The following is a 24995-nucleotide window of genomic DNA, read 5'->3' as shown; positions in this document are numbered from 1 at the left end:
CTACAGCCTTTTCTATACAACTGTTACTCCAGAATCTGCCTGGGTCGTTCCCTTTTAAAGAGGGCTTTGTCTTTCTCTTCATCATCAGGATATCAAGGGCTCACATCTTTGACCTTTCAGCAAGACATTCTGTGTGGCAGTCACAGTGAAAGAAAGTGGGGTGTGGGGAAGGGACACAAAGAAGGGTGAGTACGGGGGGCAAGAGCCAAGGCAGAGAGGGCAGCAAGCATTCTCTACTCCTTGGGCTGGAAAATCTCAAGGGAGAGAAAAGAGGACTAGCACGCTAAAACGTACACATCCTCCCAACCACCCCATATCAGTGAATCGAGCCATTTGTTTATCCGGCTTCCAAAATATTTAAAGCCGATGACCTCCAAATATGACTCTCCAAATCAGAATACCGCTGGAAATGCTCTCTGCTGTGAAGACAAAAGTTCCTCAAGTCGTGGGTATGGCTCATTTGCCTACAATTCACAAACCCTTGGGTTCATTTCCCCACACCAGCAGTAAGCAAAAACTTAAAAAAATTTTGAAAGTTCCTTTCTTGATTCCCACATGATGCTAGCTAGCCTAGATCTTGAACTCTTCCTTCCCACTCTCGGCCAGGAAGTTACTCAAAAATGCAGACTCATCACCCAGGCAGACACAGGATATAAAGGGAGGCTAAGCGAAGGCCTCCAGGTACTCTCAGGGTCGGGTGAGATTCGCAGAACCAACAAATCATCCAGGGTGAGAAGATGTAACAGTGCCAGGTCCCTACACCCAGGCAAAGGCATCGCAGCATCCCCAGTAGCTGCACAAGGCTGAAAGTCCCAAGGTAGAATGCGCCTATGGCTGGGGATGTAGAAAAGACAGGAAGGTATATATAAGCACATGACAAAGATATTCTCCCAAATGACTGTAGAAACATACAAAATCTGCAACTAACCATAGAAACGTATGCTATAAATGAAAGGGATCCTGTGGTGTGTAAATTATAGCATAATAAAGCCACTTTCTAAGTCCTAAAGAAGAAGTCCCAAGGTCGCTGCTCATCACGGCCTCCCACCTCGCTGCCCCCCACACCAGGAACTTGGCATCAGTCTGACTGAGATGGCACATACAGAGATGACTCATCCTTTTCTAGATGACATTTGCTGAATTTCTCATGTAAAATAACCATCAAAAAAAAAAAAAAAACTAACTTTTTTTTTCTTAAAGAGATGCAGGTTTGAGGGTTATGGAAGGAAACCCAACATTTAGAACAGAGACTTGTACAAGCGGAGCCTGCTTTATGGCCTTCCCACTATTGCCTTCGTGCATGAACTGAGGCTGCCTCAAGCACAAACCCCTAAGCCTTGAGTTGCTGTGGTGGCATGAAGGGACGCTGCCCAGACGAGGTGGGGGAGCAGAGAAACAAGCCAAAGTCATCTCCCAAAAGACACCGAGGCCAAAAGCGATCAGTTCCACCCCAACGTCCTCTGCAATGGAGCAGAGCGTCCCTGCTGGGGAACTTATTACCAGTGTGCTGGCTTCATTAAAAAGGAAAAGGGATTCCTTTCCAAAGAGAACCATGTTGCTGCTCTAATGAGACTGGCCACGTGGTAACTCGCTGACCTTGCACACTACTCTAGCAGTTTTGGTCAGAGAGCCAGCACACAACCTCATGGCCTGGCTGGCAGATGTAAATCCTGGGCAAATGGCTGCGAGCTGAGGCCTGAGGATGCCAAGGGAGCACCCCCAGGGCCTGCCTGGCCTCCAGCTCCCACAAAGCCATACTGTCCACAGCAGGATTCAGGCAGCTGATGAGCTGCTGGATAAGCTGCCCAAGGCAGGGTCTGTCTCAGGCATCGTTTGTGAGATCCAGACACCAAAGCAGGAAGGCCCTGTCGCTGGGAGAACAGCAAGCAGATATAGATTCTCCTAAGCAAACAGGAGCAAAAACGCATCACTGATGTCCTCACAGGGGCATCTTGGGATTTCACCCCCAGCAGCTGTAGCCTTCTCCAACCCAGCCCTGCAGAGATCAGAACAAAGACAGGCACCCAAGGAGGATGGAGCCTTTGGCAGAAATGAGTGGCAGGAGGGACAATCAGCTCTCACTGGGTTTGGGATAGTTCATGCTCCAATCAACAGACAGTCCCTCCTCAGATACCCAGCCTCTGCAGCAGCTCAGCCAGCATGCTGTGCTTCCTGGATGTTTTAAAAGGGGGAGGAGGGAAGGTAGAACATAATTACAGGCTCTGACCCCAACTGCCTTTAACCCTGAGGGAATCAACCAAGATTCACTGCGGGGGAAACTGACTGCCCTGCGATTGCTGAGGAATATAAAGATTCCTTTCTGATGCCCTCCACCCCCACCCCATTCTCACTGCTCAGAGGGTCCCAGTAGGCTCCCCGGGCAGAGCTTAAGGAACAACTGGATCCCAGGCATGAGGCCCCATTGGCTGAGACAGCATGTTTCCTGAAACATGTTCAGTTTTGGAACACTCCATCACCCTCTGACCTGCGTTAGTGCTGCCTGACACCCTGCAGATACCTGAGCTGTCCCAAGGGAAGGTTGGGCAGTTTAACAGGCACACTGAAAGGAAAGGATGCTTTGAGGACAAAGTTTACACAGAAGCTCTTCTGGCCTATTTTGACTTCCTGTGTGGTCTGACACACCCATACACATACATGCCCACACATTCACACCCCACACACATGCAAATCGCTAGGGAGAAAGGAGAGTAAGCTATGGGTCACACAGATTTACAGGCCTACCCTGAGCTCTGAAATCAGAATCTCCCTGGGTTGAAAGCCTAAGAATTTACAGTCCGAGAACATCTTACAGACAGCACTATCTCTTTTAACAATGCATGCAACAGGCTAGGCCTGGTGGTTCACACCTCTAATCCCAGTACTTGGGAAGTAGAGGCAGAAGGATCACTGTGAGCTTGAGGCCACCCTGGTCTCCACAGAAAGTTTTAAAACAGTCAGAGCTACATAGGAAAACCATGTCTAAAACAAAACAACAGCAGCAGCAACAGAAAAAAAAAAAAAAAAAAAAAAAAAAAAAAAAAAAAAAAAAAAAAAAAACCAAGTTTGTTCTGGGGAAAATAGGGAAGGCTCAAATGGCTGCAGTCATGGCGAGCTGAATGGGTACAACCACCACCTTGCAGTCAGGACAATCAGGTAGTGAAAAAAGAAACCAATTTCAATGTATAATTGACTTATGCTGTGCTTATGCTACTAAACTCTACATCTATAATTCTCATCTGTGTTTCACAGTAATAGCCTTACATAGATAGTAATTACCACCTTACACTTACGCTGCTTTCTTCAGTTTGTCCTCCAAAGGTCAAATCCAAAGGCCTCTGGGAATGTTCTCATCCAAAAAGTCCAGGACAAAATCCCTGGTCCTCCTCCATTCAGATGAGCTCCAAGCCTCCTCCTCTACCTGCCTGCTATGTGTTGATAAAGTTTTCAGCCTCCACTCTCTTCTCTTAGGTCTCTACCATCCATTAGAATCACCTAGGAAGTTTATAATTCCCAGCCTAGACGCACTGCATCAAAATCTCGGGGGGGGGGGGGGAGGTCACTATGCATTCACTGCAGGGCCTCAAACAGCACCTGGGGTGAGCCAAAGCCCCCATGTCCCTTCCAGAGCTCAAACCCTACTCCACCTGCATGCCCCACAAGAACAACTTAATAGAAACAAGCATCACCCAACTGCATGTCTCCACCACACACCACAAATCTACAGTGATGCAATGGAGTCCTGTCGCCACCTAGGACCTGAGAGACACTTCGGAGGCGCCCAGCTCCTCCCTCCCCTGGGCCCTCATCTCTTCCATTTCTCAATCCTGATACAGTTGAGTGTGCATTCTCCTCTTTATTTGTATCATCACGTTTCCTCTGAAAAATTCCATAGAACCCTGAATTCCACTCCATAACTCTGAATGTTTAAGTAGTGATCCCACTAAGTCAAGCAAAAATACACAAGAGTGGACTACTTCCTGTCACTCTCTCTGTAGTCCTTAGCACAGAGCCCCGCCCTCCCACCTCAGGGACAACTGTATCCTAGTCTGTGAAACCAATTACTCCCCTACCAGGCACCAAGACAGACAGATATCTCCAATGCATCTACCTTAGGACAGTGCTAAGCATACAGTGGATCTTACATTACTGCTGAAACATGCAGCTATTTTTAAGAAATACAATGGCAACTACTTTTTAGCTTAATGATTATGGTTCAATGATTCTTTTTATAACACAAAGTAGCTAGACACACCAAACCTGTGACTTCTTACTGCTGTAAACTTCCCTTCTAAAATAAATGAAATTTTGAATAGATTGTCTCAAAGTTAATAAAGAATCATGAAGGTGAGGCAAAATTAGCAGAGGTGACCTACAAATGGCAGATAAGTAACACGGGCCTCTTTGGACTTGATAAGCCTTAAACTAGCCTTTCCCAAAGGTCTCAGCTCCCTCCTCCAAGTACCCCTCCAAACTGCCAGTACTCACTCCTGAGCCATGTGATCTTCCGCCTCCTTTCTAGATGCTTAACACCCAGGAGAGGGGCAAGTGCCTGGTCCACTCTGACAGATTCTACCAGTGTATACTTCTATGCCAGCAGTTCTCAATCTCCCTAATGCTGTAACCCTGTAATATAATTCCTCATGCCCCCATCCATAAAACTGTTTTTGTTGCTATTTCAGATGTTAACTGTAATTTTGCTAGTGTCATGAACTGTAATATAAATATCTGTGTTTTCCAATGGTCTTAAAGAGTCACTACCCACAGGTTGAAAAACACTGCTTCATACCTATAGGAGCTGTTCTAAATACCTAAGCATAAACCAAAGAGTACATGTATGGTGGTCTGAAGATGCTTGGCACAGGGAATGACACTATTTGGAGGTGTGTGGCATTGTTAGAGTAGGTGTGGCCTTGTTGGAGGAAGTGTGTCACTGTGGATGTGGGCTTTAAGACCCTCATTCTGGATGACTAGAAGCCAGTCTTCTCCTAATGGCCTTCAGATGAAGATGCAAAACTCTCAACTCTGCCTGCACCATGTCTGCCTTGACACTGCCATGCTCGTGCCTTGATGACAATGAACTTCACATTTGAACCTGTAAGCCCGCCCCAATTAAATGTTATCCTTATAAGAGTTGCTTTGGTCATGGTGTCTGTGCACAGCAGTAAAACCCTAAGTAAGACAACATGTAACATAATCCTGTCCTCCATCCAAAAGACATCTGCAGGAAAAGCCACCATGGGGAGATGGCACACAAAACATCCCATCTTTTGCCTGCCAGGAATTCCAGTGCCCACAGGCAAGCTTCCACCATAGATAAGACATGCCCACTAGCTCAAAGTCACTATCTCCAATCACAAAAACCCTCCTGAATAGAGCACACACTATACCAGATGAAACACAACAATACCACACTAGAACATAAGAGTAAGCCTTGTGTTTGGGTAAAGCTAAGATACAGCTGTGCCACATTCTAGAGAATAATGCTCACTATAGCTTTCAATCCTAAGAATTCTAAGATGAACAAAACATAAAAGTCAGATGAATATTCTAAGATTTATATTATAGAAGTTATTCTAAATAGAAAAAAATACCTGATTTCCTACTCTAAAAGACATGGCTGAGGAAATTCAGTTCAGTCCAAACATTTTTAGACAATTTTCCAGAGAATATCACAGTAAAAATATACATATATGTTTATATATATATATATATATATATATATATATATATATATATATATNTATATATATATATATATATATATATATATATATATATATATATATATATCACTTTAGCTGAGCGGTTCTGGAGTAGAAATTCATCCTACAGCTATGATCATTTCTGTGTCCCATGCCAGAGGCATGTACATCAAAGCATATATGTGTACATATATGTATGTTTATAAATATATGTATGTATGTGCATATACATGTTTAAATACATGTGAATACACATATATGCTTATATGGCATCTGTATATGTTATATGAGCATGTTATATACATGTGTATGTATATACATATACCTGTTTATATGCATGCATATTGTGTACATATATGTTTATATACATATCTCTGTGTAAATATATTGAGATAGATATAAACAAAGTCTCAGGTAATCTAAGGGTCAGCTTGGAACTCTCTATGTAGCTAAGAATAACTTTGAACTCTGGTCATCCTACCTGTACCCACCCAATGCTGTGATCAAAGACAAATGCCATGATATTCAGTTGTATACCTAACTGAGGCTTATGCTCAGAGCTTTATACTCAGAGCTAGGCAAGCAACCTACAAAACAAACTAAGTCATGCCACAAGCCCAAAGATTAGAAATAATGTAATTGTTTAATAGAGAGATGGTTTTTTTTTAAAAAAAAAAAGCAGTACTTCATCCATGCACAAGTGCAGAACATGAAAATAAATCACAATTAGGTGTATGACAATACATGTGCATAGTGTATTGCATAAGTGTATATAAGTGTACCAATGAACACACACATATATTTGCTGACACATTCATATTTCACTTAAAAAATTAACTCAGATGGCAAAATGTTGCTTTCCATAGAATTTTGGATCAAGACACAGGGGATGGAGGAAAACTCAAAAGTCTTTTTTGGTTTTTGATCTGTGTGCCATTTGTAGATACTAACTATTTATGATAAAGATGTGAACAAAAGTAAATATGCCACTGTAATTGCATCTTTGCCTTTGCCCACAGCTGATCCACAAGCTAACAATGAGATAAGCAATCAGAACTGTTGCAGTTCTGGCCTGTGACCTTGGCACAGAAGCAGCCAAAGTTCAATTCGGCTGCCCGGAAATCTTGCTGAAGCCACTCGAGATATGCCAGTTCATATTTTCAAAGTGTTCCAATGAGCCTGCAGTAGATGTTAATATGATAGGGAGATCAAATAAGCTTTGAAACCTACCTGCAGTATCTTTGCAAACCATACAAAACAGAGCTTATTTTGGCTTTTCCTGTGTGGCAGCAGCAGGAGTCAAAGCACAGCTACTGAGTTGGCCCTGAGAAGCTGACTAGCTAATAACCATTGATCCAGAATTCACAAGCCCCAAACCTTTGTCCATCTGGCAAAGAAAATGCACACACATGCACATGAACACCCAACCTGACCCCAGGAATCTCCTCTTTCTAAATATAGTAGGCAACTGCCCAACTTCCAAACGCACCCTCCAAAGCATTCTGTGCCTTCCAACCAAGGTGAAATGAGCCAGACATAAACACACTGTGACAGCTTCTGGCCCTGCTGCCAAGCTCGTTTCCTTACTATTTCCACTCTTCCTCTACGCTGGGTTTCTACAAAATGTGGAAACCCCAGTGACACCAATTTATAAAAAATCCCTCTAGCTACTTATGTTGTTTGCTCTCATCCTAACAAACATGCTCTTCCTGCCAGGCCCCACAGTTTGAGTTTGGAGGTCTCTCTTCGATATGGGCAAAGTATGGTTCATCTCCATTGTACTTGTAAGAATCTGCAGCTCAGAAAAGATATTAGACAGGTCCAAGACTAGTAAGGAAGCCTGCACTTCTTGCCCTACCAGAACACTTACTGGGGGTAGGGGGCACTTCATTCTTTCAGAATCAACAACCACACCTCAAAAGGCAGCCTATTCAGAATGCTTCCTATTAAACCAAAAAGTTAAGCTTCAGAAACATAATCTAGCACACATTCACCAAACCAATTAGTGACAAGGAAGTAAACTACTTAGTGGCTATAATGCAGTCTGAGACAAACCCAAAGTATTTCAAATGTTGGGAGCCACGCACAAAGGCAGACAAGGGAATGATCACTGCAGCCCTTTCTCTAACTGAGAAACTGAGATAATCCAATAATCCAACCCTCTGAGGTAATCAAAAGGAATGCTGGGTATACATGGACTGACCTAGAAAAAGTACCATAGGGGAGTCATGGGGAAAGTAAAACAATAATTTATGTAGCTAAAATCCCATTTTTAAAACATAATGCACAGAAAATGGATAAGGAAAGGGGCATCCCAAAGTGAAGGAGAAGAGAGTCTTAGGCTACGGGTGTAACGTGTAACTCGGAGGTAGGGCACCTAGTCCATCATGTGGAACACTGAGTTTGATCTCCAGAACAGAAAATAACGAGAATGAAAAAGAGAAGGGGGAAGGACAAAGAGAAGGATGCAGGGAGAGTGAAGGGGATGGAGGGAAGACTCACTCTCTCTGTATACCTCTCTAGTATGCATGCATACTTGTGAATTATGTATGTCAGCATCATTTCAATTTGCCTTTGAACCAGATCATCCATACACACTGTTAATTTTCTCTGTAAACCTAATCTTCCTCAAATTCTCTGTACTTCAGAAAATAATAGCAGCATTCACAAAATTGCTCAGGTCAAACATCTCAAATCATTCCTGATTTCTTTCTTTTCTCTGATAGTCCATATTCAACTAAACACCAAATTACGCCAGTTCTACTTATAAAGCACCCAGCCTCTGATGTTACCATCCTGGTCCAAGGTGTCATAGCTCTTATTTCTAATTAAGAGGCCAACAGCCTCCTAATTGGCTCCTTGTTCCAGATGGTCCCACTATCTTGTCTCACATAACCCTGTTGACCTTGAATTCCCTATGCAGCTAAAAATGACTTCAAACTTATCCTCCTGCCTGCCTCTACCTTTTAAGTGTTTAGATTAAAGGAATGCACCTCAAGACCAGATCCCCATGATCTTTTTTAAAGTACAAACTGGATTGTATAACAACATCCCATGGCCATCCATCACAGAGAGAATGAGACAGACCAAAGTCCTTTCAAACACTCAAGAGTCCTATGACCTGGGTTCTAGACTCCAGGTCCATTTCCCACCACTGTGCTCCGGTCTCACAGATGCCATCTTCCCCTAGTCTTCTGCACCTGTCACTTCACCACAAAATCCATATCATAGACCAGGGCTTTAAAGAACATGGCAAGGACAAAGCATAAGCTCTCAGTTTGCACATGAACGCTTTCTTTATTAGCAAAAAAAAAAAAAAAAAAAGTCTCAATTGAAATATACTGAGTTGTAATTTTTGAAATTAAAAGCAAAGTCAGTCACTGGAGTAAATCTAAAATAATCGCTTTGACAATTAGGTTTATAATGGCATCCCCCTCCTAGGCTAACTTTTCAATAGGCCAAGGCCTTGACAAGATGATATGATCACCTTCAGAAGTTGTTTTCTCCTAATATCCTCCAAACTTTGTCAGTGCTGGAGGTTTTGGTCATTGTCTAAAGACTAGAATGCCTACCTGTAAGATCCACTATGAGAGACATTGATGGGCTTAGGTAGGACAGCTGAACCACTGTCCCCCTATAACCAATCTCTTCAGGTCCTGAAATACACGTCAGATTATGCAAATGGTAGCAAAGAAGACCCCAAAAGAAACAGATGGACAAAATGAACTAAGTACTGTTCACTTCATCGTCAAAAGTTTTATGGGACAAAGCAGAGGCTGTGTATGTGACTACACAGCTCAGCAAATAAGTGAACCAGTAGCCAATAAATGCAGGACAGATGCTCACCACCATCAGTCATCAGTGAGATTAGAGCCAAAGGAGATACATGACCCCAGTAGTGTGCTACAATCAAAAAGAGATACCAAGTGTTGGTGAGGCTCATACACTGGGGCCCTGTAATACGGTGCTTCTGCCGTGGGAAATGGTTTGTTGAGCTTTTAAAAGTTAGACCTAGCTTTTCCTCCTCCAGCTTCGTTTTGCTGACTGGTTTTTAACCACTGCTCTCCCTAACTATACTGTTTTCCCTAATGACAAAACAGCATTTGGCTAATGAGCAGAGTGTCGAGGTCATCGAGGGAGGTAGAGGACATCTGGGAAGCAGAGGATGACATGACCGAAGGTGACCTAGGGTATGGCCTCGGAAAAAAACCCGGTGGTATTTATGAAGTTCTGTGTTCGATTACATCTAAGAAAAGGTCAGATGGAAAGAACCCAAGCCCTCCTCCTCCGTTTCCAAGAAAGGGGGAAGAAAGAAGTGAAACCAGTTTCCAGTATTCCAGGAGTAAGGGCGTGCGAGATACATGCACTCACGGATACAGAGCATCCAGACGACTGAGCAGCACGGATTCTAACTCAGAATTGTCGGATGAACAGTTAAGGCGACGTCTTCATGAATTGTTAGAAGAAGTAGAGATTTTAAAAACGGAACTTGAAGCATCTCAAAGACAACTTGAAGGTAAAGAGGAAGCATTGAAGACGTTGTACATCGTGGTGCGCACTAGGCTCCGCACCACGATGTACAACGTCCACAAGCAGTCAAGGCCAGCCTAGTCTATAAAGTGAGTTCCAGGACAGCAAGGGCTATACAGAGAAACCCTGTCTCGAAAAACCAAAAACAAGAAAAAAAGAAAAAAGAATAAAAGTAAAAAAGAAAGGAAGGAAGGAAGGAAGGAAGGAAGGAAGGAAGGAAGGAAGAAAGAAAGAAAGAAAGAAAGAAAGAAAGAAAGAAAGAAAGAAAGAAAGAAAGAAAGAAAGAAAGAAAGAAAGAAAATAAATCCTCCAAAGCATGGCAATGCTTGGCAAAGCCACAAGCCACACACAGACAATGCTTCAAAAAACTATAGAACAAAAAAAGATCTTTCTAGAAGGAAATAAATGCCTTGCAGTGGGAAATGGAATTTGATCAGGATAGATTTAAAAATATAGAAGAATCTTGGATCCAGAAATATGACAGGCTAAACTGTGACAATGCAGTCCTCAGAGAGAATCTGAAGTTGAGGACAGAGGAGATAAAGATGCTCAAGTCTGAAAATGCTGTTTTGAATCAGCGGTACTTGGTGGTCCTCGCCATGCTTGAAATCAAATAGCAGAGGATGGCTCAGGAGAACATGGGTCAGGAGAGTGGCTTTACAGAGGTATCAGGTCTCGAGCTTGCGGTCCTTGGAGCCTGCCTGTGTCATGGTCCTGGAGGGAGCCCCTGTTCTTGTGTCAAGATGGCAGCATCCACTCGGAAACTGGNTCTTCAGCTCAGACACGAGTTGGAAACTCTGCAGAAGAGTAAGGAAGAGGCGCACATAACGGCAGATGCATTCAGAATTGCTTTTGAGCAGCAGTTAATGAGGAGAAATGACCAGGCGCTGAGACTGGCTGGAGGGGATCTGTGTAGAAGAGCGGCAATGCCAGACAGAGGATGGATATCCGGCACAAAGGAGAAAGAAGACCTTGGGGCAAAGACTACTGTGGATACTCCCTTCAGAAAACAGTTCTAAGGGCACTGAAGACCAAGACAATACGCAAGAGGTCTTTAAGATGCTGNTAGATTTGTTGAATGATAAAGAAGAAGCACTGGCTCACCAGAGGAAGGTTAGTTACATGCTTGCTAGGGCACTGGAAGACAAAGACACTGCCTCCCTCAAAAAGGAATAAAGAAAAAAATCCCCATGAGCCAGACTTTCTCATTCAAAACTGCCTAGCAGGATGCTTCAGAGCTCTGTGGTCTGTGTGATCCAGTACATTCAAATCATGTTTCTGAACCCATGGGTTGCATCTGTTCAATCCTCAAAAAGTTTCAGACTGCCCAGGAACTCTTAAAAGATCCTGTTCTTTGCCATCAACTTTATTTTACAAGTAAGCCACTTGAAGTTAGAATTAGAGATTCTAAAAGTCAGACTTTGGAGCTGGAAACAGAGCTCAGAGGTAGACATTTGGTTAGTGTGCCTGAGGCATGGGTTCAATGCATGGTAGCTCACGCCTTTAACTCTGGCATTCAGGAAGCAGAGGCAGGCAATCTCTGACTTTGAGGCCAGCCTGTTCTAAAGAGTGAGCTCCAACACAAATGTTTCATAAGGAAATCCTGTCTTGGAAGAATGAAACCAAACGGGCCTTGGGTTTGATGTTCGGCATTACAAAGACTTTGTCTGGAAGCTCATTTCTGTAAATTCCAGCACTTGGGAGGCTGAGGCAGGAGAACTACTGTGAGTTTGAGGGGTAACTAGATTACATTAAGACTGTTGCCAAGACAGAAGAACAACTATATAAATGTCAATATTAAGAAGCTGTATGCTTTCAAGGTGTTTTAAAAATTTATTAGCATAGTAATTTACAAAGTTGTAAGTTTCATTATGATATCTTAATACACATATTAATATATGTGTTTTGATGACATTCCTCCCTTTGAATTTTAGGATTCAGCTTAAGCAAACAAACCCTTAACACATGTCCTTCAAGAAATATCTTAGTATTTGTGTTGATATTTTTTATAAACTAATTTCCATATTTTGGAGAAAAAAAAAGTTAGACCTAAGTTTCCTTCAAGACTGGGTCTAAATCAAAATTTTACTTAAGTTTCCCAAATAGCTCAGCAAGTCTACTCCTAGGTAAGACACGAAGCTGGAAGTGAAAACACGGTCATACAAAGGCAGGCACATCAACACTCTGAGCAGCATCATTCATAAAAGCTAACAGCTGAAACTCAACTAGGAGTTTACAAACCAGAATCCTCCCCAGCAATAAAAAGGAACAAACTACTAATAAAAGCTAAAGCACAGATGAGCCTCAAATCAACATCCTAAGTGAAAGAGCCTGGATATAAAAGACAACACAATATATGACTCTACTCAGCTCCAGTTCCCAGGAAAAAAAGACAACTCTAAAGACAGGGAAGGGGGATTAGCTGCTGTGTGTGGCTTGAGAATGAAGAGCACTTGCTGGCAAACATGAGGAAGCTTTGGGAGTGACAACAATTTTCATCAACTGGACTCCAGTAATTGTTCCACAAGTTCACTTAAAACAGCTGAATTCTATGTCAGCTAAATTATTAACAGTGGGGGGGGGGCACCTACTCCCCCAAAGCACGCTGACCTGAAACAAATGGCTACTCTGAAAGGAAACATGAGGGACTGTTCTTGGGAGACACTTGAAAAATTGGCATGTCAAATGTAAGTGTTCATGGTCATTCTGTAGGGAAAGAAGAAAAAAAAGAGGAAAAAATCATTTCCATGATTTCACGGGAGAAAGAACAGTGCTTCACTGTAGTCGCTGTTAGTAATTAAAACTTAATAACAAGTCACTCAGCCATAAAAATCAAACTCTAGTATCTGACATAACATAAGTGGACCTGAAAATATCATGCTATGTAAAATAATCCACACACCAATGATAACTTTTGTTTGATACTAGAGATGCCTAGAACAAATAGAAGAATCTCATCAGGGTCTAGGGTGAGGAATCATTATTTTATGGGTATAATTTCACATTGGAATGCAGCAAGAGCTGTAAAACTAGAGAGCATGGTCAGTTACATAACACCGTGAATGTACTCAATGCCACTGAAGTGGATGGAATTATGTAAAAAGTGTTAAAGTAGTAAATTCTGGGCCGGGTATATCTTACCATAATAATTTTAAAAGACTGTTTTGAAAAATGAGCAAAAAAAAAATCTGAACAGACATCCCACCACAGAGGATACACAAATGGTAAATACGCATGTGAAAAAATATTCAAAAGCATATGTCATCAGAAAACTGAAGGGGAGAGTTGGGGTGGGGGTGAGTGTGAATTCTGCCACCTATTAGATGGTCAAAATGCCAAATACTGACACCATCACATACAGAGCAATAGGATCCCCTGTCTATATGCCTGTCTGTTTGTCTGTCTGTCTGTCTGTCTGCTGGAGGGAATGCAAAATGGTACAGCCATCTTGGAAAACAGTTTGGTTATCTCTAAAAAAGCAATACATGCTTTTTAAGAGATATACATATGGTAAATATGATCCAACAATCATATTCCTAGTCTTTACCCAAATGATCTGAAGTCTCTTGCCTATGCACAAGATTGTTGGCTTCATTCATAATTGTCCAAACTTGAAAGCAATCAAGACGTCCTTCCACAGGTCAAAGAAGAAACACATTTTGATACTTGGCAATGAGACCCAATAGTAGACGTGGAGGAACCATAAATGCACACTAAGTGACACAAGGCAATGGGAAAGGGCTACACACTGGTTCTTCCTACCTGACAGTGTGAAAGAGGGCAAACAGGAAGACAATGAAAAAGATCTGCAGTGGGCAGGAGATGAAAGGTGTGTGACAGACCATGGAGGACTTTTTAAGACAGTGGAACCATAACGACAAGTACAATGCCACTTGTACAAGCCACTGTACAGTCACTGTCCATCAACTGTTCACCACCAAGAAATTCACACTAATAATAGTCTGCCAGGGACCAGGGGTGTGGAGTGTGTGCTCTCGTGTGCAAGGCCTTAGCTTCAACCTCCAGTGCCAATAAGAGAAAATAAAATCAGCATTAGTTAATCAGCAATAATAGATGTATCAGGACTTTGAAAGGCTTAAAAGAGGAGGAAGAGGAGGAGGAGGAGAAAGAAGAGGAGGAAGAGGAAGAGGAGGAAGAGGAGGAGGAGGAACCAGAAGTAAGAGACACTGTAAGCTATAATGGCAACCTTGTATATATTCTACTCAAATGTGTCCTAAACCTCAAGCCAGTCTAAAGAGCAAAGTCTAGTCCTTGTTTAGCAATGAGAAGATGGTTCTAAGCCACAGGGAGTGGCTTGGAGACTAGAGATTAGATGCAATTTATTCAATGCAACTTTGAATAGAGAAACATGTAGAGATGCAGAGATGTTTTTATAGCCAGGGTTATATAAAAACAAAAAAAATCTTGTTTGGATTTAATTAGCTGTTGTTTATATTTGTATGAGTAATACTCCAAATGTCAGTATTGCAAATTACCACCACTTACAAATAATTAGGAAAGTCATTTTTCCCCTTTTCTTCACAGAAGAATTGGAAACAACTTTTTTGCTACCTGGCTCCATATATGCTTGTTCCATGAAGGTTTTTCATGACTAACATAATTACTGCTAAGCATATCGAACTGGCATTGGACATCACCTGAGAGCTTACACCATTCAAGAACAGCTCGTTCTTGGAGCCAAGGGAGAGGATTCATCAGGAAAGAGCTCTTGCTATACAATCATGAAGACCTAAATTTAGATCCCCAGAACGCACACAAAAAGCCAGGGTGGCCACATTTGAACCTACAACCTCGGAGTTCTAGAGAGCAGAGACAGAAAGGTCTGAGATTAGTAAGCAAGCCTACCCAAAATTGTGAGCTCTGGGTTCAGTGAAAGACCATGACTAAGTCAGAGTTGATAGAACGGAATACCTGATGTGCATCACATACACAGGTATACACACAACTGCTCACACATGTACATACACCCCCCACCCACAGTATGCACATGCACACACCCATCCATACATACACACACACACACACACACACAAACACACATGGCTCCTACTCACTGTGGAAGAAAACTGTATTAAATTCTAAAGAAGTACAAAGGTGAAAAGGTTTTAAAGTACACACATTTGGTAATTATTTTACTGTCGTTTTAATGAATAAAGAAGACAAATTGTTTGCTTTAAAAACTCAAACCAAGAACAAGTTTTTGGCCTCCTTATTCAAGGCTCTATTACTCAATTAAAAATGAATCACTGATAATCACTTGGTAGTTCCCAAAAAGAAATAGTGCTTTACAAAGACAGAAAAAAACAAAAAACAAAAACTAAAACAAAAACACCCTCCTAATCTACCCTTCTAGTCTTGAAGGCTCTTAAAGTCTATGAGGGCAAGAAAATCTGAGTACAATACAGAACATTGGCTAGCCTTGGCTACTCTTGGCTGGAATTATATAAAGCACTAGTCACTTCTCAATTGACCTGGTACCTACTGCATATTCTCTCTTCTAGGGATCTATGGGAAGCCTGCATCTTCACTACCAGCATTTTTACTGAGAGAACCAAGGGGTAATGCTCAGAAGAGGACTAGTACTGTCAGGTTCAAAACATGGTTACACAATTTCCTATCCCTGTGGATTTTGACAAGTTATTCCAGAAATGCAGACACAGGACAAAGCAGCTGGCTCTCACCCTACCTACAGATCTGGGTCTTAGGTTTCCACCAACTAGTATGGAAAATATTTGCCGGGAGGGGGTGGCGGGAAGCTGTATCTGTGCTCAACACATGCAAACATTTTTCTGTCATTACTGAATAAACAATGCAGTATGTAACAATTATGTCCCTAGCATTTGCATTAAAGCATGTGTTAGCAGCAATCTAGAGCTGCCTAAAGTATTCAGAGGGTTTGTATAAGTGACTTGTCAACAATAAAAGAGAGACTTGAGCATCTGAGGATTTGGGTATCCAAGATGGATCTTTGAACCAACCCCCGCACCCCCCCCTGTAGATATGGAGGGACAACTACATTCATCTTGCAGAATGGTAACATAGCACAATATTTGGCCCTTGACATAGGAACTGGCACTTACTAAATGCTCAATAAAATGAAATGTGCTGGCTTCCTTATTGTGCTATTTAATTGTCTAAAATGACCTTGACTATATGATGGAAGAGAAACAACAGAGACAGTACCATCTGAGAATGCAATGAAAAAGGCACATTGTCCTCAAAAGTGCCCATAAAAAGTCGGGATCCGCTAACATAAAAGCATTCGTTTCACTTAGTAAAAGTGTAACACTCCAAAGAAGAGCAACCTGTAATAGGGCTTCATTCACTATCACATACCCAACCTAACTTGACTGGAGGGGCTGGATTCTTAGTTTTGCCTTCACTATTAACTCTGCATCCATCAGACTAGGTAGACTCCATATCCACACCCCTCCCATAGATTGAAAACACTAGAACACATTTTCCAGGCCCTTGGAGATAAATCAATGTACCCTCACCTCTCCCTAAATCCCTACCGTGTAAAGAGTGAATGTCTTGTTGACTCAGCATCTCCCATCTGAAATTCAGTCATGAACTAGGTGCCTAAAGGTGACTGCTGCCACCTGGATGGCTGCAGTTGTACCTCTAATGTCCAGAATAGCCAATCTATGGAGGCAGAAGACTCGGTGGTTGGCCAGGGCTGCAGAGGTTTGGAGGAAATAACAATGACTGGTGATGAAAGCATGTTCTTTTGGAGATGACATAAACATTCTGTGACTGATGATGATGGATCCGTGAATATATTAAACCACTGAATCAGACACTTTGGATGAATAAGCTTCAGAAGATACTGTGACTTACATCTCAGTGGTACCACTAGCTCTAAAACCCCCATTTCTGCCCCAGCCACTTACTCTGTCAGAATAAGGATTCTCTATTTCAGAAAGCAGAAGTCAAATTCAGAGGGATATTCCCCAGCAACAAATCTAGAAATCGACTGTCAATGTGTAAAGAGACATGGTTCCCCAAAGCCCAAAGCCCTCTGATTAACAGCTTTTCATGTCTGTGAAACCACACTCAGTTTGACATCAAGTCCACAAAAGAGTCACACAGAAAGGCCAATGCATTCTGCAAGCCTGTTGTGTAGACAGGAAGGCAGACAGCCTCTTCCTCTGAGGAGGAAACTTCACCTAACAATAAGTTAATAGGAACAGAAGAGACACTGGGATACTTACATATTTTGTCCCTTTCTACCTCTGGCACTTTGTTTTGCATAACCATGACTTGATACAAGCACTATTACCAGAATCCTACAGTGTGCCCATCGGTGGCTAACACACACAACTGCTCGAGTTCCCAAGAGCTGACCACACATACCTTGGCTCCTTCTCTTTTTCAGGGGCACCAAGTCCTGAGAACCTTGAATGCTGGCATACTGGAGTACTGCTGACCATGAACTAAGAGGTGCCAAGGGTCTCCAAGTGGTGGTGGTAGAGGGTTGGGCTGGGTTGGTTTGGTTGTTTTAACATTCTCTTTGTCTTTCAGACTCTGAAAGATCTGAGTGACTATTTCCACTTTACAGAGGAGGAGCTCAGGCTTAGTAAGGTGCCCAGAGTCAAACACTTAATAAGCACTGGGCTCAAGATTTGAACCCAAGAAACTTCAAAGCTCACTCATCCTCTATCACTTCTACAGAATGAAAGAGGAGACCTAAACACACAAAATTATCTTGGCTGAGAGAATGATCAGCCAGTAAGAAGGGGGCCCTGGGTGACTTGAGTACCACGCAGAAAATGTCAGAACAAATCACCATCAGCAATGACTGAAGCAATAAGAACTCTCAAATTGGTAAGATTTTGGTGCACGCCTTTAATCCCAGCACTTGGGAGGCAGAGGCAGGCGGATTTCTGAGTTTGAGGCCAGCCTGGTCTACAAAGTGAGTTCCAGAACAGCCAGGGCTACACAGAGAAACCCTGCTTCGAAAACAAAAAAAAAAAAAAAAAAAAATTTCTTTACTTTTTAATGTGTATCCCAAAATAATTTGTTGCTTATGCTCTGTGTCCATACCAAAGATGGAGAAGCCATATAGAGTTTAAGAGGTTTGTTTTTATGAAGTCATTTTATGGAAATTTTGGCATATTCAAGAGAAAAACACAAGAGAGGCTGTGGTTTAGGCTAACCCAGATGACAGTGTTGCTTCAGGTTAAGCACAATGTCTTTGGAATTTGCCACCTTGTATTTGAATACCTGGAAGCCACCTTGAGTAGGTTACTGACTCCCTGGCTGTTTGGTGTCATCATTCACAAAGTAGAAGTAACAGTAAAATGATGTAGATAAACTCTGCCAACCGCTGAAGGCCATTTTTATCACCTCTGACTCACAGGTAAAGGAAATCTGAACCCAGAGATCTGTAAAAGTACTAGCTACAACACAAAAGCAACGCTACCTACATATACTCCTACATAGCTATGTGTTTATTTGTAAGCTATAGTGTATAAACACTGGCTTTTCGTGAACAGTAATGATCAAGATGGTCTGATTGAAGAAAATTACCATAGAGGAATTAATATGATGTACAATGAAGCAAGCACCTCACAATAACACAATTCAAACACCGAAAACGTGTGTTAAGAAGTCACGTCAAGCACACGTTCTGTTAAAGCAGTAGTGACAAGTAGTAGGGGTGGGGGTAGTTAGTCATAAAGTGGAAAGACTGGCATATTTGTGCCACTATCAGTCTTTCCACAGAGCTTCAGAGCTGACCCATCTGTCTGGTTAACCTTTGAACCCCAACACCGCAATGATTCTTCCTATCTAAAGAATGCATGCTCCTCAAAAATAGTGGAAGGCAAATTGCCAGTCACCCAAAACACCTTCCTCAGATTCAATGCTCGGATACAAAATGGAAGTCCAAATTCTAGCAGGTTTGGTCCTATAGGCTCCATTCTGGGCACAAAGGGACCATGCAGAATCCACAATTCCAGGCCAGTGGATGAAGCTATGTGACTCTGGGCTAGTGATTCCCCAAGCGTGAGGTTAACACACAAATAAAACCATGGCTGCCACAGAGTACTGTGCCTCCACACCCACAGGGGCAGCCACATGTCATTGCTACATCCTAGCATCTAGTGCAATGCCCAGGAAGTGCAGGCACTTCATATGTTTGCTGAGTGAGGCAGAAGATCAATTAAGGCTAGCCTGGGGTCAGCCATCCCCATATGGTGTGCATGCCTTCAATCATGGCACTCTTGGGAGGCTGAGGCAGGAAGGTCACTGGTCCAGGCAAGTATAGGAAAACCCTGTTTCAATGAAAAGCAGAGGTGGTGGAGAGAGGGGAAAGGAAGGGGAGAGGGAGAGAGAAGAAGCCAATCAAGCAAGCAGAAGGGTCAACCAAACTTTCCAGACCCAGATTCTATGTGGGTTCCAAACTTTCCTCAAACTAGAGGTAACTTGTCCCCTGAAACAAGGCAGGGCCTGGTCTTTGGCCCCGGAAAGCCTTCTGATAGCCGCACTGAGCTTTTATTTCACCCACGAAAGACTGGCACTTGCTGCCCTGACATTCCATCCCCTCACTCTTCAGTTTTAAAAGCAGCAGGCTTACGACATCATGGCACTTAGGTCTTTCTCTAATGAAGCCTGGGGACCATTCAGTTAGAATCCTACTCTGTTGAAGCAACCATTCTTAGCCGAACGATACCATCTATTAGGAAACCCATCACAGAGCCAGGAAAAGAGTCAAAGACAATCCCACTATCTGCCTTCACTTCCTGAGTATCAAAATGGAAAAGAAAAAAAATCGCTTGAACTATTTTTAAATGAACCCAATGGGAAAAAGGTAGCCTTTTCGCCCTGCAAGGTGCTCAATCCTAGAATGTTCTAATTTGACCACAAGGAAAAACTCTGGGCTTCCTCTTCAAAAGTTAGGCGGCACGCACATTTTAACACACACACATACACCTTGTACCAAGAAGGGGGCAGGGCAGCAAAAAATGGCTCCACAGAAGCTCAGGGAACCTTTCAAATGAGTTTAAAACTTCTATTTTCTGAGCAAGGGCTGAGGATTCCCTCTTAGCCTTCTGAATTTTAAAAGATAGTGAGGGAGAAGACGGGTATGGAGCAAGGGAGCAGGAGAAGGAGAAAGACGGATGTGTTCGGTCTATTTTTAAACCTTCGCCCACAGTTTAGAGTAAAGGAACACGGAACACTCTGGTTCTATACTCCCACCCCTGTCACCTTCTGCTAAGCGCAAGAATCAAAACCTGCACACGTACACCGCACTCATCTATGTCTAGGGATTACTGTCAGTGCTCCCAGGAATGCAGCTAACCAATCACCCCAACGCACAGAACCCAGTAGTCTGGACTAGGCTAGAGCTGCGTGCAAGGGCTCCTACAGGGCTCGAAGCAGACACCACCCTCCTCTTCCCCGGGATGGGCAGCGCCCCCTCCGCACGCTCCATTCCCAAGGCTGGGCACCGAGGTGAGCAACTCGGCCCCCTTAGGACACCAAGCCATGGGAAGCGTGGAAGTGGTTTTCCCCAACAGGCTGCGGCAGGCTCACTCCAGAAACACCTGTGTCGCACACACCCACCCAAGCCAGAGTACCACCCTGATGGCCACCTCCCCGCCCCCGCCGTCCCCGAATGCCGAGGGCTGGGTGACCAAATTCCTCCGAGGCAACTAACTCGCTCTTTTTACATATCCTTCTCGCCTCGCAGGAGCATAGGCACGGGTCACCCTGCGCCCCGGGGAGGGATGAAAGCCGGTGGCGCGCGGGCGACCCGGAGCCGAGCGCCGCCGCCGGGTGCCCTCCTGCGCTGCTCCGGACACTCACTCTTGAGCGCGCTGATGAGCGACTTCCCGTCCTTGATGAGCTCCTTGATGAATTTGTTGGTTTTGTCCAGCTCCGCTTCGTGTGACTTGAGCGTCTCTCGGAAGTGAGGGCTGTCGAGGCAGCAGTCACTGAACTCGAGCGCCGGGAGCCCCATTTCTGCCCGCGGAGACGGGCTGAGGGGACGCGCCTCGCACGCTGGTCGGCGGACACCCGCGACGACGGCCGATCCACAGGTGTGGGTGGCGCCGGCTACCCCGCGCGCGGGGTCGGCGGGAGCAGGAGACTCAGGACCGCAGCGGGGACCCGGACGGACGGCGGCTGCTCCTGCAGAGAGCCACCAAACTGCACACCGGCAGAAGGCGCGGCGGCGGACCCTTGGCGGAGCCTGGAAGCGAACGAGCCGGGCCACCGCCTCCCCGCCTCCTCTGCGGGCTTGCTCCTCAGCAGCCTCAGGCAGCCTCGAGCGCCCTCTCACAGAAGCCTCGGCCGCCCCTCCGGCGTCCGGGCCGCCCGAACCTGCTAGCGATGACCTAATCCCCCGCAGGGCCAATCAGTGAGTTTGCCTCGGCCCGACCCACGGGGCCGCCAGGGGACGCCCTGCCCTTCCGCGGCTCTAATCCAATCATCTATTTCTGGAGGCGGAGCCTGGGAGAGAGGGGCGGAGCCCATGCCACCCCTGGGTCCGCAGAGCAAGCCCCGCCCCCTCCTGCTCGGCGAAGGTTGCAGAGCTAGGAGAGCCTGGTGCTGCATTCTGTAGTGGGTGCGCCCCCCAGTCGCCGTGAACCCGGCCCGCCCCGTGTGACTCTAATCCGAGAGCCTGAAATGAGACGTCTGCTGATCTAGGGAACCGAAGAGCCTAGGTGTGCGGAGCAGGAAAAATCCGGAATGAGAACTGCCATTCGCCGCTGCCCACCGGACACTTCTGAGCATTCGAGCTTGCACTCAAAATACAGCCCCTTGCCCAGGAGAACTCTGAGCGCTGGGAGCTCGCAATCCCTGCTTCCAGTCAAGCAGAACGTATTTGCTTCTTTTAAATCACCAACTCCCCTTCCCTGCAGTCCTCTCGCCCCCTACTGTCCGTCCCACTAGTGGCCACTCCTGCTCAAATCCCGCCCACGGCTGCAACCTACAGAAGGTTCCCACGTCCTTAGCAAGAATTCAGCCTTTCCCTACTGGATTCCTAGCACCGCCTTACACAATTCTGTCCAATGTCTGCTACTCTTCCCTGCTGCCCAGCTTCACGAGGGCACGTGCCGCCGCAGTTCTCTGGTGGGGTGTCGCATTCCTATCCACTAAAACAGGGACTAGTATTTAAGAACAGCGCTGTGTACGGCTGTGTGTAGTCAACTATGCATCACTCTCCAACTTCCAGAGTGACCATCATCCCTCTGATCACTCACAGGAGTCAAGGTTAACAGCTCCCTCAGAGCGTTTGGTAGGCTGGGTCCCAGTGTCTAGAACTGAAGGATGAACTCCTAGAGAACAGAGACTGCCCTTGGCTAAATTATTTCTATACTAACTAACAACACACCTTTGGGGGTGCAGGATAGGGGAGGTGCTTCTTTGTGTTTTCAATCGGTCTGCTATTATAGATACAGCACTAGACTCAGGATGGAACCACGAGCCCAGAAAGACCTTGAAACTTGACTGCTTCTGTTCTGGAGAAAAGCAGCAACCAAGGAGTAGGCCTTGCTGTCTGATGTAAGGATGGAAGCCCTAGATACTTGGGGACAATGAAAAAGAGTTTCAGACTCCAACGTGTCAGAAAAAGAGGTCCTTGTGTGGGAAATTAATTGATGTACTTATCGAATGAATGAATGTGACCGGTTTCATAATTTGTATCTACAAAGCCAGGCTTGGGAACAGGCACAGATAGCAGATGATAGCTAATTAAATCCTGGAAACAGTCATTCCTCCCTTGCTATGGAGGAGGGAAAAAAGTTTGTAATGGAAATTGCATGAAAGTAAATCTGTTTATTAGACTTATCGTGAGCACCTAAAGGTAGGCACTCTGGTTATCTATTGTTACTTAATGGGTCACACAAAGCTTTCCTGCTATAAGCCATTGACCACCTATGTGAAGACTCGGGGTTAGGAGAGAAGCAGGGATCCAGCCTATTGTGTGGGTCCCTACTGTGATCAGCGTCAGTGGTAGATACTGGAGCAGTGAGTTGTCAGCTGGACTCACCTCTCTCCTCAGAAAGACTGAAGTCTTCTCCATGTGACTCTCTGTAGCCTAATTTCCTCAGAACGTGTAGCCAACAAGGAGAAACCATCACTTTCTGTGACCTAACCGTAGATGTCACACTTCTACCTTCGTTGGCTGCTAGCAAGTTAGTCACAAGTTCACTCCAATGCAAATGGAGGACTCAACTTTACCACTAGTTAGGAGAATGACGTGAACAGGCAATATTGCCCTAGGCCATTTCTGAAGTACATATTCTGCCATGGTAAGCTTGGCATATCGTGTAGCATTCAATAAATGTTAAATGAATGAAACAAAATGAGACCCACTATTAACAGTTTAATCTTGTTAAAGAATACTGGGTAAATATGCACACAGCAGTACATGTATGTACAGTAAATAATACATTCACTGTCATTTATTCAGTTTCTGTTTTACTTTCTAATATGTAATTAATATCTAAAATGTACTATGTAACTTGAACCAGGTTATATAGTTAATCAATATGTGTGGAACAAATATATTCACAAGCATGTAAATTAATATGACCTGTTTCTAGGGTCCTAGGCTACAGGGCTAATGTAGGTTCTAATAAGCCAGCTTCAACCACTTGCCATTCTCCCTACCCCCTCCCCCAAAATAGAGAAAATGATGATAGAAAAGCAAAAAGGAGGGGGAGGGATTTTAATCAGTGTGGCTAAACCCAGAAGAAAGAACAGCCAATCCTTCAGAGGTGCTGACATGAACTCCCAGATGACATAGAAAAAGAGCCAGAGGCGGAAGGCAGGGAGCATACATAGTTAAACAAACAGCCTTGGGTGAACTGTGAGCTACTCGATCATTATCTCAAGCATTAAGTAAATTGCTGTTGCCTGGGAGGTATCCACAGCTCCTGCCACGAAATGATTAGCCCGTTGATCCTAGCTTAGTAACCAGAAGCTAGGGAGCTGGGGGCAAGATGGGACCAGAGGTGATCACCTGTTACCATGCTTACTTACATTTACCGGCTGGACAACTTCCGGCAACTGCATGCCCAGGTGAAGAGTGGCTACTTGCAGCAAAAGCAGCCCCTAAGTCCTTGTCACAGCCATTCGCAAATACGTAAGTGTGTAGATAAGGGAGAAGAGTCCTGTAAGTCCACTCTGGAGTCCTGGCAAGTAACGTCCCACTCTTTTGGCAGTGTTGTGAGAAAGAGGGACTTAGAATACAGCAATGCTGAACACAAAATTCTGCATGCAGAGGGTGTGCCTGTGCCCTTCTTAGAAAGCAGGCCTCACAAGGAAGGGGACTTCAGAGATGCAGGCTTGTCAGCGGGATAGGGAGATGTGCATAAAACCTAAACATAAAACTAGGTGGAAGATGGCCAGGTCAGCAGCGACGTTCCTGTGAAAGCACATGACCAGCACAGTGTGTCTCTGGTCCTAGAGCTGAACTTCTCTTGCTGTGGGGTTTATTCGCTTGGTTCATTTGCTTATGTTTTGGTGGCGTGGTGGTGCTTCTGGTGGTGGTGAGAGGGACTTTGACCATCTTGAGCAGAACAAGCATGGTTCTCGAAGGTCTGGCACTTTTCATTAGATTACATCCTAAAGCTCGCCACTCAGGTCTATTCCCTTATTTAGCCATTTCCTCTTCCTGAGGCTATCAAAGTCCAGCTAACAAAGTATTGAAGTTCAGCAATCAAGACCCCCCTTTGTAACTACTCTATCCTAGCTCATTGTAACACAGACCTCCTCTTTTTCTCTTCT

The 24995-nt window shown here is 44.3% G+C and overlaps 1 protein-coding gene and 1 pseudogene across 4 annotated transcripts in view; one reads left to right on the top strand and one right to left on the bottom strand.

The window, feature by feature from the left end:
* The window catches only part of Arhgap26 (Rho GTPase activating protein 26), a 384946-nt gene extending 363423 nt beyond the window's left edge, over positions 1 to 21523 (bottom strand). For 3 of the 4 annotated variants that reach the window (XM_029546942.1, XM_021214449.2, XM_029546941.1), the window contains exon 1: positions 21066 to 21523. In XM_029546942.1, the coding sequence (XP_029402802.1) occupies positions 21066 to 21219 (154 nt within the window). In that variant the 5' untranslated portion in view covers positions 21220 to 21523. The remainder of the gene's footprint in view (positions 1 to 21065) is intronic. The other variant, XM_021214450.2, reaches the window with a different exon arrangement.
* Positions 9813 to 11613, top strand: LOC110333057 (annotated as a pseudogene).
* Positions 21524 to 24995: the final 3472 nt, after the last annotated feature.

This window comes from Mus pahari, chromosome 15, assembly GCF_900095145.1.
Source record: "Mus pahari chromosome 15, PAHARI_EIJ_v1.1, whole genome shotgun sequence".
Lineage (NCBI taxonomy): Eukaryota > Metazoa > Chordata > Mammalia > Rodentia > Muridae > Mus > Mus pahari.
Note: the sequence above shows the minus strand (reverse complement) of the source record. Positions and strands in the feature narration are given on the sequence as shown.